This window comes from Oncorhynchus masou, unplaced genomic scaffold (assembly GCF_036934945.1).
Source record: "Oncorhynchus masou masou isolate Uvic2021 unplaced genomic scaffold, UVic_Omas_1.1 unplaced_scaffold_558, whole genome shotgun sequence".
Taxonomy (NCBI): Eukaryota; Metazoa; Chordata; class Actinopteri; order Salmoniformes; family Salmonidae; genus Oncorhynchus; species Oncorhynchus masou.
This window is the reverse complement of record NW_027011997.1, coordinates 162,598-183,393: the sequence shown is the minus strand read 5'-3', so window position 1 is coordinate 183,393 and position 20,796 is coordinate 162,598. Positions and strand designations below refer to the sequence as shown.

Here is a 20,796-nt window from a genome sequence, read left to right as displayed (position 1 = left end):
GAGGAGTGGGGGACAGAGGGAGAGGAGGAGTGGGGGACAGAGGGACAGGAGGGGTGGGGGACAGGAGGGGTGGGGGACAGAGGGAGAGGAGTGGTGGGGGACAGAGGGAGAGGAGTGGTGGGGGACAGAGGGAGAGGAGGGGTGGGGGACAGAGGGACAGGAGGGGTGGGGGACAGAGGGACAGGAGGGGTGGGGGACAGAGGGAGAGGAGGAGTGGGGGACAGAGGGAGAGGAGGAGTGGGGGACAGAGGGACAGGAGGGGTGGGGAACAGAGGGAGAGGAGGAGTGGGGGACAGAGGGACAGTAGGAGTGGGGGACAGAGGGAGAGGAGGAGTGGGGGACAGAGGGACAGGAGGAGTGGGGGACAGAGGGACAGGAGGAGTGGGGGACAGAGGGACAGGAGGGGTGGGGGACAGAGGGACAGGAGGAGTGGGGGACAGAGGGACAGGAGGAGTGGGGGACAGAGGGAGAGTAGGGGTGGGGGACAGAGGGACAGTAGGGGTGGGGGACAGAGGGACAGGAGGAGTGGGGGACAGAGGGACAGTAGGGGTGGGGGACAGAGGGACAGGAGGGGTGGGGGACAGAGGGACAGGAGGAGTGGGGGACAGAGCTACAGAAGCCATGTTGACAGTACTGTTATTGAACGAGTGGTAAGCATCGATTAGAGCTACAGAAGCCATGTTGACAGTACTGTTACTGAACGAGTGGTAAGCATCGACTAGAGCTACAGAAGCCATGTTGACAGTACTGTTATTGAACGAGTGGTAAGCATCGACTAGATCTACAGAAGCCATGTTGACAGTACTGTTACTGAACGAGTGGTAAGCGTCGATTAGAGCTACAGAAGCCATGTTGACAGTACTGTTACTGAACGAGTGGTAAGCGTCGATTAGAGCTACAGAAGCCATGTTGACAGTACTGTTACTGAACGAGTGGTAAGCATCGACTAGAGCTACAGAAGCCATGTTGACAGTACTGTTATTGAACGAGTGGTAAGCATCGATTACAGCTACAGAAGCCATGTTGACAGTACTGTTACTGAACGAGTGGTAAGCGTTCACTACAGCTACAGAGGCCATGTTGACAGTACTGTTATTGAACGAGTGGTAAGCGTTCACTACAGCTACAGAAGCCATGTTGACAGTACTGTTACTGAACGAGTGGTAAGCGTTCACTACAGCTACAGAAGCCATGTTGACAGTACTGTTATTGAACGAGTGGTAAGCGTTCACTACAGCTACAGAAGCCATGTTGACAGTACTGTTATTGAACGAGTGGTAAGCGTTCACTACAGCTACAGTGGCCATTTTGACAGTAAACACACCCACATGGAAGATATACTGTATATCACCATAATAATCCACACCCATTATCAAAATATAGACATTGGTGTCATAAATAGTCATAACTCTAGAGATTATTTTATCTCAAAACTGTGGGAGGTGGTTTTCAGTGGCTTCACAGAGTAGAGGCGGTTAGCTACAGTTTATATTGTTTAGTATTATAGCTAAAGCGCTAGTTAGCGTTAGCCAATTAGCTACAGTGTTCATTAGCGTTAGCCCAATTAGCTACAGTGTTCATTAGCGTTAGCCCAATTAGCCAGCCGAGATAAAAGCCACATTATGTGAGGTAATCCTTGGTCACAGCCTCTAGGAAGTTGGGCGCCGACATGAGGATGGTGAACGTGCCGATGATGGAGAAGATGGTGAACGCCACGAGACAAAGACGATCTACGACCGCCGCCGCAAACTTCCACTCGCTGCAGACCGCCTCTCCCTCGTCCTGCTCCCTGAACCTCTGGGCGATGAAATGAACTTCCTCCAGGATCCGCCCGATCTCCGGGATCTGGTCCACCGTCAACCTCCGGAGGATCCCCGCGTCCCGGTCAGAGAGTAGCGCCTCGTTGGGGGAACACGTTCCGCCTGTCCCCGTGGTCTGACTACCACCCCCAGCCCCTCCACTGCAGACCCCAACCCCTGAAGAGTCACTGCTAGGCGGGCAGCAGGGGTTATCATGAGACCCTCCTAAGGATCCCATCCCTCCCATACCAACGGAGTGGTAGCCGAAGTACAGGTTCATGTTGCCGTTGGTGGTTGAGGTATTGGAGGGCTGTCCCCCAGGGATGGAGCCCATCTGGATGGAGCTGGTGCTGGCGTGGTGAGGGGGAGGGTGGGAGTACTTGTAGCCTCCTGTGGCGGAGGTGGGGGTAGTATTGGTGGTGACGGTGGAGGGGGTGGTCGCCTTGCGTTCCTCACCAGGCTTCTTCATGCGGAGGAACCAGGCGCACCAGTTGAGGAGGATGACTCGCATCTAGAGAGGTAGTGGAGGCAGGGGTGAGGAGAGAGAGTGGGAGGAGAGAGAGAGAGTGGGAGGAGACAGAGTGGGAGGAGAGAGAGTGGGAGGAGAGAGAGAGAGTGGGAGGAGAGAGAGAGAGTGGGAGGAGAGAGAGAGAGAGTGGGAGGAGAGAGAGAGAGAGTGGGAGGAGAGATGGAGAAAAAGGGGGAGAGGAGAGAGAGAGAGTGGGAGGAGAGAGAGCAAGAGTGGGAGGAGAGTGGGAGGAGATATGGAGAAAAAGGGGGAGAGGAGAGAAAGGTGAAGACAGAGAAAGGTGGCAGCTCCCAAAAAGGGACAGTTTGTCTGATATGAAACATTTTGGCCTTTTGTTTTTACGTTTACAGAAAAAAAAGCAATAAACACATCGTGGCCACATTACATTGTTGACAAAAAAGGGCCATAGACAACGCTTTAAGGCGAAGATGTACAAGGTAGATCAGGTCTTCAGATATACACGGATATTCAGAGGTAGACCAGGTCTTCAGATATACACGGATATTCAGAGGTAGATCAGGTCTTCAGATATACACGGATATTCAGAGGTAGACCAGGTCTTCAGATATACAAGGATATTCAGAGGTAGATCAGGTCTTCAGATATACACGGATATTCAGAGGTAGATCAGGTCTTCAGATATACACGGATATTCAGAGGTAGACCAGGTCTTCAGATATACAAGGATATTCAGAGGTAGATCAGGTCTTCAGATATACACGGATATTCAGAGGTAGACCAGGTCTTCAGATATACATGGATATTCAGAGGTAGACCAGGTCTTCAGATATACAAGGATATTCAGAGGTAGATCAGGTCTTCAGATATACACGGATATTCAGAGGTAGACCAGGTCTTCAGATATACAAGGATATTCAGAGGTAGACCAGGTCTTCAGATATACAAGGATATTCAGAGGTAGATCAGGTCTTCAGATATACACGGATATTCAGAGGTAGATCAGGTCTTCAGATATACACGGATATTCAGAGGTAGATCAGGTCTTCAGATATACAAGGATATTCAGAGGTAGATCAGGTCTTCAGATATACTCCGGCAGACTATGAGACAGAGAGGCTCTACGAGGCTGGAGAGATGGTTGATGTTTAAAACATGTCTGGCCTGTCTGTGAGAGCTCGTTATCCCCTCAGGCATCGTGTGTCTGCCAGGGCAGAAGTGACACATGTTACGATGACATCGGCCTAGTCAATGAGCCGTCTCTATGACTTTGAGCTTCATCCACTTTGTGCTCCAACGCTCTACAGGATCGTGTGAATATTGGATGGATGTGGACTGACAATTTAAGATGTGCGATGAGATGACATCGGCCTAGTCAATGAGCAATGAGCTGTCTAGCGAAGAACTTGGCATGATCTGGTACTTGTGTTACTCTTTCATTCTTGTGATGTGTCCTGGGGTAAGATGTATTTGTGTATTTGTTTTCTTGTATGACTGGATTTGACTGTGTTGTTGCTCTTACATTAACACTCTTCCACTTCCTCTGACAACTCCCACTTTGGGGAGGAACTGAAGACATTCTAAGACGAGTCTAAGGTGTTGTGGACACCCTCCCCTTGTACACACTGTGGTACTACAGGATCAGAGTTGGTGAAGTCACACGAATGACAAACAAACTGAGCTTGAACTGCTCCACAACTTCTACAACTCCTCTACTCAATCACAACCAGAGGCAAGGGCCACTAAGACAACTGCAATGTATTTTTCCGCGGCAGACATGAACCGGAACTCGACTACGACTGAAGGCGTTAGTTAAAGAGGACATGACACAAAGAGGTTAGTGGGAAATGGAAGGTGACCATGGTTACCTACCCATTTAGGCATCTTTACCCCGTGAGGGTCGTGATGGTGGAACTGTAGAACGAGAACCGTGACGACGAGAGAGAGACCCACGATCATCATGGCGAATGAAAAATACTGGCCTGCAACAACAGAAATTTAGATTATAGATATCAATATTAGAAATCATTGTAGTGGGCTGGAACACAGAAATAGAAATAATAGAATACTGGAAAGTACTGGGCAGGAACAGACATATAGATTATAGAATACTGGAAAGTACTGGGCAGGAACATAGAGATATAGATGATAGAACACTGGAAAGTACTGGGCAGGAACATAGAGATATAGATGATAGAACACTGGAAAGAGATGGATGAGGAAAGGTAGAAAAGAGAGAGGTATTTTAACGGGTGATTAACAGGTTATTCCCTGCTTCAGGATAGAGAGAACGAGAGAGAACAAGAGGAATAGAACAAGGTGAGAGAGAGAGAGAGATGGAATGAGATGGAGAGAGAAAGAAAGAGAGAGGTAGAATAGGGAAGAAGGATAAAGAGAGAGAGATTGAAAGAGAGAGAGATTAAGAGAGAGAGATTTAGAGAGAGAGAGATTAAGAGAGAGATTAAGATAGAGAGATATTAAGAGAGAGAGATAAAGAGAGAGAGAGAGGCATTTTAGCAGGAGATGAGAACAGTAACCACCTGTCTGCCTAAGGTGGTAACATCCCTAACACCCTGTCAGCCCTCTGAGCTCTTCATTCTATCAACGTCTCCTCTCTTTCCTGGCTATTGATTCCTTCCATCAATCATGTACTGGCACCCTATTCCCTGCATAGTGCACTACTTTTGACCAGTAGTGCACTAAATAGGGAATAGGGAGCCATTTGGGAAGCAGTCACGCAGTTCCTTCTACACCTCTCCTGTCAAGCTGATTAAAGCCTGAGGTAAACACCGGCTGCTAGAAGGGAAAACAGAAAGACCTCAGCGCTGCGATAAGAATGACGTGTGTCGTGTGGAAACCCTATTGGTTAGATGTTTGGTCGTGGGGTTTTCCACTGGGTTTATGACGGGCTATTCTATACTTCACTGTGTGTGGTCAACTGACCAAGAAGGCAGTGGAGGCTGCTGAGGGGAGGACAGCTCATAACAACGTCTGGGGTGGAGTGGAATGGGATCCAAAACACCTGTTTGATACTGTTCCATTCACTCCATTTCAGCCATTGTTATGAGTCATCCTCCCCTCACCAGCCTCCACTGCAAGTGATACGGGCCTAAAGAAGGAACACACGAGTTTAAATTGGTTTCATGATTTCGCTTGGTATCTTGTCATGGTATTGAACCACCAATCATTTCACAACTTGTATGAGCGTAATCATGTAAAATACAATAGTGCTTCTGCAAACCTCAATAAATCACTGATGAGTCAATAGAGGATCAATACTTTACCGATGAGAGGAACAGAGTCTGACGTAGCCGGCATGATTTCTGCTACCAGCAACATGAAGACAGTCAGAGACAGCAAGACAGTGATACCTGGGGGAGGGAGGGAGGGAGGGAGGGAGGGAGGGAGCGAGGGAGGGAGGGAGGGAGGGAGGGAGATGGGTGGGGGTAGAGAGGGAGAGATGGGTGGTGGTAGAGAGGGAGAGATGGGTGGGGTAGAGAGGGAAAGATGGGTGGGGGTAGAGAGGGAGAAGGGTAGAGGTAGAGAGGGTGTTAGGAATATTATGAATAAATGAATAAACAATATCCTCATTTTAAATAGAACTGTATCTAAGTAAACTTATACTCTGTTTTATTATATCTGATTAACAATATGAGTTCATAAGAAGGGATTGTGGAGCCTGAAACAGGGGGGAATTACATTAAATAAATACCATTCCAGCCAGGTTGGAGGAGATTAGGAGTGAGGCTTTTTAAGTAAGCAGAAAAGGTCTTTAAACTATGGTTGAACCGACAACTTAGCTCTGAGGTGTTTTAGATAACCTAGGAATGCACTCACTGCTTTTTCTGTTAACTAGAACTGTCAGCTAAGTGGTGATCGATAATGGTGAGGGATTAAAAGTTAATTCAGTCGTGTTGTGTGTCCCGTGTATGTGCTAGTGGGTCAAAATGAACTTTGAATGAACTTTTAAAGTTCCTTTGTCTCGGTCGAGAGGAGGAGATTCATTCTAGAAGCAATGAGATGACGTCATGTTATTGTATATAAACTGTTGCTCGTGGTAACGTGGCAGCGCGCTCCGAGAATAAATTCTGTTACCTATTATTGATAAGACTGCTCTCCGTCTATTTTATGCAAACACGTATCTTATAAATTCTCATACAATAGATTAAGGGAATGGGTTTTGGTAGAGAGGGAGGGGGGTTTGAGTAGAGAGGGAGGGAGGTTTGAGTAGAGAGGGAGGGGGGTTGGAGTAGAGAGGGAGGGAGGAAGGTTTGAGTAAAGAGAGAGAGAAGGGTGGAGGTAGAGAGGGAGGGGGGGGGTTGGAGTAGAGGGAGGGGGTTGGAGTAGAGAGGGAGGGGGTTGGAGTAGAGAGGGAGGGGGTTGGAGTAGAGAGGGAGGGGGGTTGGAGTAGAGAGGGAGGGGGGTTGGAGTAGAGAGGGAGGGGGGTTGGAGTAGAGAGGGAGGGGGGTTGGAGTAGAGAGAGAGAGAAGGGTGGAGGTAGAGAGAGAGAGATGGGTTTTGGTAGAGAGGGAGGGGGGTTGGAGTAGAGAGAGAGAGAACGGTGGAGGTAGAGAGAGAGATGGGTTTTGGTAGAGAGGGAGAGATGGGTGGGGGTAGAGAGGGAGAGATGGGTTTTGGTAGAGAGGGAGAGATGGGTTTTGGTAGAAAGGGAGAGATGGGTTGGGGTAGAGAGGGAGAGATGGGTTTTGGTAGAGAGGGAGAGATGGGTTTTGGTAGAGAGGGAGAGATGGGTGGGGGTAGAGAGGGAGAGATTGGTTTTGGGAGAGATGGGTGGGGGTAGAGAGGGAGAGATTGGTTTTGGTAGAAAGGGAGAGATGGGTTGGGGTAGAGAGGGAGAGATGGATGGGGGTAGAGAGGGAGAGATGGATGGGGATAGAGAGGGAGAGATGGGTGGGGGTAGAGAGGGAGAGATGGGTGGGGGTAGAGAGGGAGAGATGGGTGGGGGTAGAGAGGGAGAGATGGGTTTTGGTAGAAAGGGAGAGATGGGTGGGGGTAGAGAGGGAGAGATGGATGGGGGTAGAGAGGGAGAGATGGGTGGGGGTAGAGAGGGAGAGATGGGTGGGGGTAGAGAGGGAGAGATTGGTTTTGGGAGAGATGGGTGGGGGTAGAGAGGGAGAGATTGGTTTTGGTAGAAAGGGAGAGATGGATGGGGGTAGAGAGGGAGAGATGGGTGGGGGTAGAGAGGGAGAGATGGGTGGGGGTAGAGAGGGAGAGATGGGTGGGGGTAGAGAGGGAGAGATGGGTGGGGGTAGAGAGGGAGAGATGGGTTTTGGTAGAAAGGGAGAGATGGGTGGGGGTAGAGAGGGAGAGATGGATGGGGGTAGAGAGGGAGAGATGGGTGGGGGTAGAGAGGGAGAGATGGGTGGGGGTAGAGAGGGAGAGATGGATGAGGGTAGAGAGGGAGAGATGGATGAGGGTAGAGAGGGAGAGATGGATGAGGGTAGAGAGGGAGAGATGGATGGGGGTAGAGAGGGAGAGATGGATGGGGGTAGAGAGGGAGAGATGGATGGGGGTAGAGAGGGAGAGATGGGTGGGGGTAGAGAGGGAGAGATGGATGGGGTAGAGAGGGAGAGATGGATGGGGGTAGAGAGGGAGAGATGGATGGGGGTAGAGAGGGAGAGATGGATGGGGGTAGAGAGGGAGAGATGGGTTTTGGTAGAAAGGGAGAGATGGGTGGGGGTAGAGAGGGAGAGATGGATGGGGGTAGAGAGGGAGAGATGGGTGGGGGTAGAGAGGGAGAGATGGGTGGGGGTAGAGAGGGAGAGATGGATGGGGGTAGAGAGGGAGAGATGGATGGGGGTAGAGAGGGAGAGATGGATGGGGGTAGAGAGGGAGAGATGGGTTTTGGTAGAAAGGGAGAGATGGGTGGGGGTAGAGAGGGAGAGATGGATGGGGGTAGAGAGGGAGAGATGGGTGGGGGTAGAGAGGGAGAGATGGATGGGGGTAGAGAGGGAGAGATGGGTGGGGGTAGAGAGGGAGAGATGGGTGGGGGTAGAGAGGGAGAGATGGATGGGGGTAGAGAGGGAGAGATGGATGGGGTAGAGAGGGAGAGATTGATGGGGGTAGAGAGGGAGAGATGGATGGGGGTAGAGAGGGAGAGATGGATGGGGGTAGAGAGGGAGAGATGGATGGGGGTAGAGAGGGAGAGATGGGTGGGGGTAGAGAGGGAGAGATGGATGGGGGTAGAGAGGGAGAGATGGATGGGGGTAGAGAGGGAGAGATGGATGGGGGTAGAGAGGGAGAGATGGATGGGGTAGAGAGGGAGAGATGGATGGGGTAGAGAGGGAGAGATGGATGGGGGTAGAGAGGGAGAGATGGATGGGGGTAGAGAGGGAGAGATGGATGGGGGTAGAGAGGGAGAGATGGATGGGGGTAGAGAGGGAGAGATGGATGGGGGTAGAGAGGGATAAGGGACATAGAGAGGAGAACATATAGAACAGCTACAGCTCACCTCTACTCTCAGAGGAATCACAGCTTTCATGTCTTTCAACCAAGATATGCTGAGGTCAGTTCGTCAGACACTCAGTCAGGCAGAATTATAGCTTTCATGTCTTTCAACCATAAAGCCTCATTAGAATACTGGTTGGCATAAAGCCTCATTAGAATACTGGTTGGCATAAAGCCTCATTAGAATACTGGTTGGCATAAAGCCTCATTAGAATACTGGTTGGCATAAAGCCTCATTAGAATACTGGTTGGCATAAAGCCTCATTAGAATACTGGTTGGCATAAAGCCTCATTAGAATACTGGTTGGCATAAAGCCTCATTAGAATACTGGTTGACATAAAGCCTCATTAGAATACTGGTTGACATAAAGCCTTATTAGAATACTGGTCGGCATAAAGCCCCATTAGAATACTGGTTGGCATAAAGCCTTATTAGAATACTGGTCTGCATAAAGCCCCATTAGAATACTGGTCGGCATAAAGCCTTATTAGAATACTGGTCGGCATAAAGCCCCATTAGAATACTGGTTGGCATAAAGCCTTATTAGAATACTGGTCGGCATAAAGCCCCATTAGAATACTGGTTGACATAAAGCCTCATTAGAATACTGGTCGGCATAAAGCCTCATTAGAATACTGGTCGGCATAAAGCCCCATTAGAATACTGGTTGACATAAAGCCCCATTAGAATACTGGTCGGCATAAAGCCCCATTAGAATACTGGTTGGCATAAAGCCTCATTAGAATACTGGTTGACATAAAGCCTCATTAGAATACTGGTTGGCATAAAGCCCCATTAGAATACTGGTTGGCATAAAGCCTCATTAGAATACTGGTTGACATAAAGCCTCATTAGAATACTGGTTGGCATAAAGCCTCATTAGAATACTGGTTGGCATAAAGCCTCATTAGAATACTGGTTGACATAAAGCCTTATTCAAAGCATAATATCAGAATTAGCATAAAGGAAGGAAAACGGATTAGTGTACCATGCGCCCACAGTGTCCTCACAGAATGAGGTGTGTGTGTGTCTCTGTGTGTCTCTGCGTGTCTCTGCGTGTGTGTGCCTGTGTACATCCCTGTCCTGTGTGTGGACCCCTCCTCTCACCCAGGGAGATCTTCTCTCCAGAATCTGCAGGCAGCAGGAAGACCAGCAGGGCCAGGCCAGAGATGAGGACACAGGGGATGAGCAGGTTGAGACCGTAATACAGCGTTCTCCTCCTCATGGTGACAGTGAAGGTGACGTCAGGGTAGGGCTCCTTACAGCAGTCATAGTAGAGCTCATTACGCTTCACTGGGACACCTGGGGGGAGGAGGAGGGGGGGGCAGGTTAGATGGACATAATGACTACAGAACATATGAACAACTCCATCAGAGAGGGGGGGGGCAGGTTAGATGGACATAATCATTACAGAACATATGAACAACTGCATCAGATTTGAGATGAACCCCCGATTTCCATTGTGAGATGACCTTTGAACTTCATATCACACAACTTCCTGATGAGGTAAAACTGAAAGACAGCGTGACAAGGTATGCTTGAGGCAAAAACTGTCTGAAAACGTCCCCTTTTCCAAATGACCCCAAACTAAACATCAGATAAATGTTGAGATGAATCTCCTCATGCACCTTGTCCTCCGTGTGTGGATTCTGTAGTGTCTCCTGCCTCACTCTCCGTAATGCACATCTAATTCCCACGCAGTAATATTGCACAATGGTCTCTGTGTGTGTGTGTGAGGGGGGGGGGGTGTCAAGGAGAAATTTAAATAGTTCAATCACTCTGATGGGCTTTAATCATTGTAGGACATCTAGCAGAGCACTGATTGGTTGGTGAGTTTGAGGATTTCAGACTCATCACTCCAAATGAAGTATTGTTCTTTTAACTGATTAAAACCTAGCATCTGAAAACCCTTTGTGTGTGTGTGTCCATACATGTGTGTGTATAGGACTGTAACCAAGGGTCCTATCGCTACACTCTAAACAGAGCCCCAGGACTGCACCTTTTCTGGCAGAGGCACCAGGGCTGTTTCTGGAGCTGAGCCTGGCTGACTGGGCCCCAATCTACTGAGCCCTTCCTGGGCCAGCTGTCACCTCACACCCCCTGGTTACGTACAGCCAGCTGCGTACTGGGTGTGTGTGTGTGTGTGTGTGTGTGTGTGTGTGTGTGTGTGTGTGTGTGTGTGTGTGTGTGTGTGTGTGTGTGTGTGTGTGTGTGTGTGTGTGTGTGTGTGTGTGTGTGTGTGTGTGAGTGAGTGGTGAGTGAGTGGTGAGTGAGTGGTGGTGGTGGTGGTGGTGGTGGTGGTGGTGGTGGTGGTGGTGGTGGTGGTGGTGGTGGTGAGTGGTGGTGGTGGTGGTGGTGGTGGTGGTGGTGGTGGTGGTGGTGGTGGTGGTGGTGGTGGTGGTGGTGGTGGTGGTGGTGGTGGTGGTGGTGGTGGTGGTGGTGGTGGTGGTGGTGGTGGTGGTGGTGGTGGTGGTGGTGGTGGTGGTGGTGGTGGTGAGTGGTGGTGGTGAGTGGTGGTGGTGAGTGGTGAGTGAGTGAGTGAGTGGTGGTGAGTGGTGGTGGTGGTGGTGGTGAGTGAGTGAGTGGTGAGTGAGTGGTGAGTGGTGGTGGTGAGTGGTGAGTGAGTGAGTGAGTGAGTGAGTGAGTGAGTGAGTGAGTGAGTGAGTGAGAGAGAGAGAGAGAGAGAGAGAGAACATCAGGCAGTCACAGGCCAAGCCGGCATTCTCCAGGCGTGGGGGGAAACCCCCAGTTATCATTCTTGAGTGAAAGTCAAGTCACCCAGTAAAATAATGTGAGTATCTGGTTTTAAATATACTAATATAAAAAGTATCAAAATTAAAAGCCATAAATTATTTCAAATTCAGTATATTAAGCAAACCAGATTTTCTAGTATTTTAATTTACGGATAGCCAGGGGCCCACTCCAGCACTCAGACATCATTTACAAACCAAGCATGTGTTTAGTGAGTCCACCAGATCAGAGGCAGTAGAGAAGACCAGGGATGTTCTCTTGATACGTGTGTGAATTAGATCATTTTCCTGTCCTGTTAAACATTCAACATGCAATTAGTACTTTTGGGTGTCAGGGAAAATGTCTGGAGTAAAAACATTATTTTCTTTAGGAATGTAGTGAAGTTAAAGTTGTCAGAAATAGAAATTGTAAAGTAAAGAACAGATACCCCCCAAAAACTATTTAAGTAGTACTTTAAAGTATTTTTTGTTAAGTACTTTACGCCACTGGCATTCCAACACGACTGAGGCATCCATCTGAGACCAGAGGCACGTTGCCACCATCCAACACTACTAAGGCATCCATCTGAGACCAGAGGCACGTTGCCACCATCCATCCCCTACTAAGGCATCCATCTGAGACCAGAGGCACGTTGCCACCATCCATCCACTACTAAGGCATCCATCTGAGACCAGAGGCACGTTGCCACCATCCAACACTACAAAGGCATCCATCTGAGACCAGAGGCACGTTGCCACCATCCATCCCCTACTAAGGCATCCATCTGAGACCAGAGGCACGTTGCCACCATCCAACACTACTAAGGCATCCATCTGAGACCAGAGGCACGTTGCCACCATCCATCCCCTACTAAGGCATCCATCTGAGACCAGAGGCACGTTGCCACCATCCATCCCCTACTAAGGCATCCATCTGAGACCAGAGGCACGTTGCCACCATCCATCCCCTACTAAGGCATCCATCTGAGACCAGAGGCACGTTGCCACCATCCAACACTACTGAGGCATCCATCTGAGACCAGAGGCACGTTGCCACCATCCATCCCCTACTAAGGCATCCATCTGAGACCAGAGGCACGTTGCCACCATCCATCCCCTACTAAGGCATCCATCTGAGACCAGAGGCACGTTGCCACCATCCAACACTACTAAGGCATCAATCTGAGACCAGAGGCACGTTGCCACCATCCAGCACTACTAAGGCATCCATCTGAGACCAGAGGCACGTTGGCACCATCCATCCACTACTAAGGCATCCATCTGAGACCAGAGGCACGTTGCCAACATCCATCCACTACTAAGGCATCCATCTGAGACCAGAGGCACGTTGCCACCACCCAACACTACTAAGGCATCCACCTGAGACCAGAGGCACGTTGCCACCATCCATCCACTACTGAGGCATCCATCTGAGACCAGAGGCACGTTGCCACCATCCATCCCCTACTAAGGCATCCACCTGAGACCAGAGGCACGTTGCCACCATCCAACACTACTAAGGCATCCATCTGAGACCAGAGGCACGTTGCCACCATCCATCCCCTACTGAGGCATCCATCTGAGACCAGAGGCACATTGCCACCATCCATCCCCTACAAAGGCATCCATCTGAGACCAGAGGCACGTTGCCACCATCCATCCCCTACTAAGGCATCCATCTGAGACCAGAGGCACGTTGGCACCATCCATCCACTACTGAGGCATCCATCTGAGACCAGAGGCACGTTGCCACCATCCGTCCACTACTAAGGCATCCATCTGAGACCAGAGGCACGTTGGCACCATCCATCCACTACTGAGGCATCCATCTGAGACCAGAGGCACGTTGCCACCATCCATCCACTACTGAGGCATCCATCTGAGACCAGAGGCACGTTGGCACCATCCAACACTACTAAGGCATCCATCTGAGACCAGAGGCACGTTGCCACCATCCAACACTACTAAGGCATCAATCTGAGACCAGAGGCACGTTGGCACCATCCAACACTACTAAGGCATCCATCTGAGACCAGAGGCACGTTGCCACCATCCAACACTACTAAGGCATCAATCTGAGACCAGAGGCACGTTGCCACCATCCAACACTACTGAGGCATCCATCTGAGACCAGAGGCACGTTGCCACCATCCAACACTACTAAGGCATCCATCTGAGACCAGAGGCACGTTGCCACCATCCAACACTACTAAGGCATCCATCTGAGACCAGAGGCACGTTGCCACCATCCATCCACTACTGAGGCATCCATCTGAGACCAGAGGCACGTTGGCACCATCCAACACTACTAAGGCATCCATCTGAGACCAGAGGCACGTTGCCACCATCCATCCCCTACTGAGGCATCCATCTGAGACCAGAGGCACATTGCCACCATCCATCCCCTACAAAGGCATCCATCTGAGACCAGAGGCACGTTGCCACCATCCATCCACTACTAAGGCATCCATCTGAGACCAGAGGCACGTTGCCACCATCCATCCACTACTAAGGCATCCATCTGAGACCAGAGGCACGTTGCCACCATCCATCCCCTACTGAGGCATCCATCTGAGACCAGAGGCACGTTGCCACCATCCATCCCCTACTGAGGCATCCATCTGAGACCAGAGGCACGTTGGCACCATCCATCCCCTACTGAGGCATCCATCTGAGACCAGAGGCACGTTGCCACCATCCATCCCCTACTGAGGCATCCATCTGAGACCAGAGGCACGTTGCCACCATCCATCCCCTACTGAGGCATCCATCTGAGACCAGAGGCACGTTGCCACCATCCATCCCCTACAAAGACATCCATCTGAGACCAGAGGCACGTTGGCACCATCCATCCACTACTGAGGCATCCATCTGAGACCAGAGGCACGTTGCCACCATCCAACACTACTAAGGCATCCATCTGAAACCAGAGGCACGTTGCCACCATCCAACACTACTAAGGCATCCATCTGAGACCAGAGGCACGTTGCCACCATCCAACACTACTGAGGCATCCATCTGAGACCAGAGGCACGTTGCCACCATCCATCCACTACTAAGGCATCCATCTGAGACCAGAGGCACGTTGCCACCACCCAACACTACTGAGGCATCCATCTGAGACCAGAGGCACGTTGCCACCATCCATCCACTACTGAGGCATCCATCTGAGACCAGAGGCACGTTGCCACCATCCAACACTACTGAGGCATCCATCTGAGACCAGAGGCACGTTGCCACCATCCATCCACTACTAAGGCATCCATCTGAGACCAGAGGCACGTTGCCACCATCCATCCACTACTGAGGCATCCATCTGAGACCAGAGGCACGTTGCCACCATCCATCCACTACTAAGGCATCCATCTGAGACCAGAGGCATGTTGCCACCATCCATCCACTACTAAGGCATCCATCTGAGACCAGAGGCACGTTGCCACCATCCATCCACTACTGAGGCATCCATCTGAGACCAGAGGCACGTTGCCACCATCCGTCCACTACTAAGGCATCCATCTGAGACCAGAGGCACGTTGCCACCACCCAACACTACTGAGGCATCCATCTGAGACCAGAGGCACGTTGCCACCATCCATCCACTACTGAGGCATCCATCTGAAACCAGAGGCACGTTGCCACCATCCAACACTACTAAGGCATCCATCTGAGACCAGAGGCACGTTGCCACCATCCAACACTACTGAGGGTTCCATCTGAGACCAGAGGCACGTTGCCACCATCCATCCACTACTAAGGCATCCATCTGAGACCAGAGGCACGTTGCCACCATCCATCCACTACTGAGGCATCCATCTGAGACCAGAGGCACGTTGGCACCATCCATCCCCTACTGAGGCATCCATCTGAGACCAGAGGCACGTTGCCACCATCCATCCACTACTAAGGCATCCATCTGAGACCAGAGGCACGTTGCCACCATCCAACACTACTAAGGCATCCATCTGAGACCAGAGGCACGTTGCCACCATCCAACACTACTAAGGCATCCATCTGAGACCAGAGGCACGTTGCCACCATCCAACACTACTAAGGCATCCATCTGAGACCAGAGGCACGTTGCCACCATCCATCCCCTACTAAGGCATCCATCTGAGACCAGAGGCACGTTGCCACCATCCAACACTACTAAGGCATCCATGTGAGACCAGAGGCACGTTGCCACCATCCAACACTACTAAGGCATCCATCTGAGACCAGAGGCACGTTGCCACCATCCAACACTACTAAGGCATCCATCTGAGACCAGAGGCACGTTGCCACCATCCATCCCCTACTGAGGCATCCATCTGAGACCAGAGGCACGTTGCCACCATCCATCCAATAATAGATGACATGGGAACAGCTTAGTTCAGGGAGGAGAATAGCCCTGTAACACCACCTGGCTCGGTCACACTCAGAGCTGGACATTGATTGGCTGTCTAGCCCAGGGGACCAGGAACTGAAACAGAATAATTCAGGCAGCAGGATAAGAGGCGTAACACCGGGCTCAATAATTGTCTGTCTAGCCCAGGGGCCAGAACACTCAGGATCAGAGAGACATGGGACGTAGACACCTCCTAAAACAGGGCTGCATTCTGTCAGAGATCTACTGGAAGCACAGAATGTGTAATCCACATTGTATGAAATGTGCAGTATAAATAAAGATTGATTTGATTTGACTAGAGCGATGCAGTCTGCTTAGTGGTGGACAGGTCTGGAACAAAAGCCTGCACTCCCAGTAGCTCACCAGGAGGAGTGTTGACCACCACTGACTCTGCTGTAAAAAAAAGTGTACCTAATTTCCTCCAGAGAGTTCCAGGGAGACACTCCTTCAGTCTCTTACCCACAAGATCCCACTCTCCGTTGGGGATGTATGAGGAGATGTCTACGTCCAGGATCTGGAGGTCCAGCAGCCAGCCGTTGTAGGTCCACGAGCCAAACTTCAGATCACACTTCTGGACGTCGAAGGGGAACCAGCGAACATCAATATAGCAGGTACTCTTCAGGATACCTGGGGGAAGGAGAGGAGAGGATGATGAGGAGAAGGAGGAGCGGGCAGTCTTGTCATATTCACATTTTGCCATCGTTGATTTCTGTCGATGATTTTCTATTGCTGAGTATACACTCAAGATAATGCACTTCAAATCAAACTTTGTCGCATGCGTCGAATACAACCTTACAGTTAAATGCTTACCTACAAGCCCTGAACCAACAACGCAGTTCAAGAAAGAGTTAAGAAAATATTTACCAAATAAACTAAAGTAAAACAATTATTAAAAAGTAACAATAATGAGGCTACATACAGGGGTCAATGTGTGGGGGTTAAGGTTAGTCGAGGTCATTTGTGCATGTAGGTAGGGGTTAAGGTTAGTCGAGGTCATTTGTCCATGTAGGTAGGGGTAAAGGTTAGTCGAGATCATTTGTCCATGTAGGTAGGGGTAAAGGTTAGTCGAGGTCATTTGTCCATGTAGGTGGGGGTAATGGTTAGTCGAGGTCATTTGTCCATGTAGGTGGGGGTAAAGGTTAGTCGAGGTCATTTGTCCATGTAGGTGGAGGTAAAGGTTAGTCGAGGTCATTTGTCCATGTAGGTGGGGGTAAAGGTTAGTCGAGGTCATTTGTCCATGTAGGTGGAGGTAAAGGTTAGTCGAGGTCATTTGTGCATGTAGGTGGGGGTAAAGGTTAGTCGAGGTCATTTGTCCATGTAGGTGGGGGTAAAGGTTAGTCGAGGTCATTTGTCTATGTAGGTGGAGGTAAAGGTTAGTCGAGGTCATTTGTGCATGTAGGTGGGGGTAAAGGTTAGTCGAGGTCATTTGTCCATGTAGGTGGGGGTAAAGGTTAGTCGAGGTCATTTGTCCATGTAGGTGGGGGTAAAGGTTAGTCGAGGTCATTTGTCCATGTAGGTGGGGGTAAAGGTTAGTCGAGGTCATTTGTCCATGTAGGTGGAGGTAAAGGTTAGTCGAGGTCATTTGTCCATGTAGGTGGGGGTAAAGGTTAGTCGAGGTCATTTGTCCATGTAGGTGGAGGTAAAGGTTAGTCGAGGTCATTTGTCCATGTAGGTGGAGGTAAAGGTTAGTCGAGGTCATTTGTCCATGTAGGTGGAGGTAAAGGTTAGTCGAGGTCATTTGTCCATGTAGGTGGAGGTAAAGGTTAGTCGAGGTCATTTGTCCATGTAGGTGGAGGTAAAGGTTAGTCGAGGTCATTTGTCCATGTAGGTGGAGGTAAAGGTTAGTCGAGGTCATTTGTCCATGTAGGTGGAGGTAAAGGTTAGTCGAGGTCATTTGTCCATGTAGGTGGAGGTAAAGGTTAGTCGAGGTCATTTGTCCATGTAGGTGGGGGTAAAGGTTAGTCGAGGTCATTTGTCCATGTAGGTAGGGGTAAAGGTTAGTCGAGGTCATTTGTCCATGTAGGTGGGGGTAAAGGTTAGTCGAGGTCATTTGTCCATGTAGGTGGGGGTAAAGGTTAGTCGAGGTCATTTATCCATGTAGGTAGGGGTAAAGGTTAGTCGAGGTCATTTGTCCATGTAGGTGGGGGTAATGGTTAGTCGAGGTCATTTGTCCATGTAGGTAGGGGTAAAGGTTAGTCGAGGTCATTTGTCCATGTAGGTGGGGGTAAAGGTTAGTCGAGGTCATTTGTCCATGTAGGTAGAGGGGTAAAGTGGGGGATGGGACTGTACATAGATAATAAACAGCGAGTAGCAGCAGTGTAAAAACAGACGGAGGGGGGAAATGTAATAGTCTGGTGGCCATTTGATTAGTTGTTCAGCAGTCTTATGGCTTGGGGATAGAACCTGTTCAGGAGCATTTTGGTCCTAGACTTGGCGCTCCGGTACCGCTTGTCATACAGTAGCAGAGAGCATTGGGTTAAAGCGACCCTCCTCAGTACATAGGTGTCGACCCAGTAACCCCTGGAACTGAACAGGGCTAGACGTGACCCGGTAGCCCCTGGAACTGAACAGGGCTAGACGTGACCCGGTAGCCCCTGGAACTGAACAGGGCTAGACGTGACCCGGTAACCCCTGGAACTCAACAGGGCTAGACGTGACCCGGTAACCCCTGCAACTGAACAGGGCTAGACGTGACCCGGTAACCCCTGGAACTGAACAGGGCTAGACGTGACCCGGTAACCCCTGGAACTGAACAGGGCTAGACGTGACCCGGTAACCCCTGGAACTGAACAGGGCTAGACGTGACCTGGTAACCCACCTGGTGGGATGTACTGGCAGGACCCAGAGGAGTTGACCAGGACGTTGGTGTGGAAGGTAGCATCAAACCTCTCGTCTGCACTGGAAGAGAGAAGAGAAGAGACACAGATGAATGATCTGATAGATGTTGTATGGAGGGTAACTAAGTCTGTTGTCATGGAGACAAAACAGAGAGAAGGAGAGAAAGAGAAGAGAGACATAGTGAAAAGGAGAGAGAAAGAGAAGAGAGAGAGAGAAAAGGAGAGAGAGATAGAGAAAATGAGAGAGAGAGAAGGAGAGAGAGAGAGAAGGAGAGAGAGAAACAGAGAGAGGAGTAGAGAGAGAGGAGTAGAGAGAGAAGAGAGAAGGAGAGAGAGAGAGAAGGAGAGAGAGAAACAGAGAGAGGAGTAGAGAGAGAAGAGAGAAACAGAGAGTGAAGGAGAGAAAGAGAAGAGAGAAAAGGAGAGAGAGAGAAAAGGAGAGAGAGAGAGAAAAGGAGAGAGAGAGAGAAAAGGAGAGAGAGAGAGAGAAAAGGAGAGAGAGAGAGAGAGAAATGAGAGAGAGAGAGAGAGAGAGAGAGAGAGAAGGAGAGAAAAGGAGAGAGAGAGAAAAGGAGAGAGAGATAGAGAAGGAGAGAGAGAGAGAGAAAAGGAGATGGAGAGAGAGAGAAAGAAGGAGAAAGAGAAACAGAGAGTGAAGGAGAGAGAGAGAAAAGGAGAGGGAGAAAGAAAAGGAGAGAGAGAGAAAAGGAGAGGGATAGAGAAAAGGAGAGAGAGGAGTAGAGAGAGAGAAGAGAGAAACAGAGAGTGAAGGAGAGAACGAGAAGAGAGAGATAGAGAAAAGGAGAGAGAGAGAAGGAGAGAGAGAGAAAGAAGGAGAGAGAGAAACAGAGAGAGTGAAGGAGAGAAAGAGAAGGAGAGAGAGAGAGAGAGAGAGAGAGAGAGAGAGAGAGAGAGAGAGAAAAGGAGAGGGATAGAGAAAAGGAGAGAGAGAGGAGAGAGAGAAACAGAGAGAGAAGGAGAGAGAGAGAGATAAAGGAGAAAGAGAGAAAGAAAAGGAGAGAGAGAGAGAGGGAAATGGAGAGAGAGATAGAGAAAAGGAGAAGAGAGAAACAGAGAGGAGGAGAGAGAGATACTGTATCTTAGACAGAGGGCTCAGTACTGAGCTAGACAGACAGTGTGTATTATTGATCCGGTCCTCCTCCAGAAAGGGTTTCATCAGAGGTGGCTCAGCGTGTGGTGGGACTGGCTTCAGAAACACTACCATCAAACTGAGATACATCACAAATACATCCCAACAAACCCCATATATCACAGGTATTACAGCCTAGACTAACCCCCCATCACTGCATCCCTCCTCACCCCCCGCATCCCTCCTCACCCCCCCCTCCTCACCCCCTCCGCATCCCTCCTCACCCCCCGCATCCCTCCCCCCCACCCCCCCGCATCCCTCCTCACCCCCCAGCATCCCTCCTCACCCCCAGCATCCCTCCTCAACCCCCCGCATCCCTCCTCACCCCCCGCATCCCTCCTCACCCCCAGCATCCCTCCTCACCCCCAGCATCCCTCCTCACCCCCAGCATCCCTCCTCACCCCCAGCATCCCTCCTCAACCCATCGTTACTCCCCAGATATATATTAAAACATTTTTTGGGGAAAAAGAGTGACCTTCCCTGGTAAATGTTGCTTGTCCAGATCAGATCCCAGCATCAGTGCCTAGAGGGTGGGATGGAGAGCTTGGCTCTCATAATGGGAAACAATGACTAATAAATGAAAGTGCTCATCTTCCCCAGAGAAGGAGATCATTCTCCTGGTTCATGCAGACGTCCATTAGTCTGAAACGACCAGTGACTGATGTCACAAGAACAGGAAGTGGATTGGAAACAACCTACACTATTGGCTGACGCGCAACAAGCCCTTGCACTAAATGCAGGCCCCCCAAAAAATGACTGTAACCAAACGCAAAAGAAGACATCACGATTTACATAATTGAATGTTGATTTTATTGCTGCATGTCCCTGTCATAATCGGATATGATGATTGTTCCATTTGTTCAGACGAGAGGAAGCTGCAGGCTTGGTTGTTTGGCGATGTTGGGATGAATCCTATCTCCCAAATGGCACCATATCCCCTA

At 50.0% G+C, this 20,796-nt stretch overlaps 1 protein-coding gene across 4 annotated transcripts in view; it reads right to left on the bottom strand.

Moving 5' to 3' along the window:
- Positions 1-613: 613 nt before the first annotated feature.
- The window catches only part of LOC135536110 (neuronal acetylcholine receptor subunit alpha-7-like), an 80,741-nt gene continuing 60,558 nt past the window's right edge, over positions 614-20,796 (bottom strand). For all 4 annotated transcript variants that reach the window (XM_064962499.1, XM_064962500.1, XM_064962502.1 and 1 more), the window contains 6 exons: positions 18,687-18,766; positions 16,328-16,495; positions 9,863-10,057; positions 5,571-5,657; positions 4,159-4,268; positions 614-2,310 (listed from right to left, as the gene is read on the bottom strand). In XM_064962499.1, the coding sequence (XP_064818571.1) occupies positions 1,621-2,310; positions 4,159-4,268; positions 5,571-5,657; positions 9,863-10,057; positions 16,328-16,495; positions 18,687-18,766 (1,330 nt within the window). In that variant the 3' untranslated portion in view covers positions 614-1,620. The remainder of the gene's footprint in view (positions 2,311-4,158; positions 4,269-5,570; positions 5,658-9,862; positions 10,058-16,327; positions 16,496-18,686; positions 18,767-20,796) is intronic.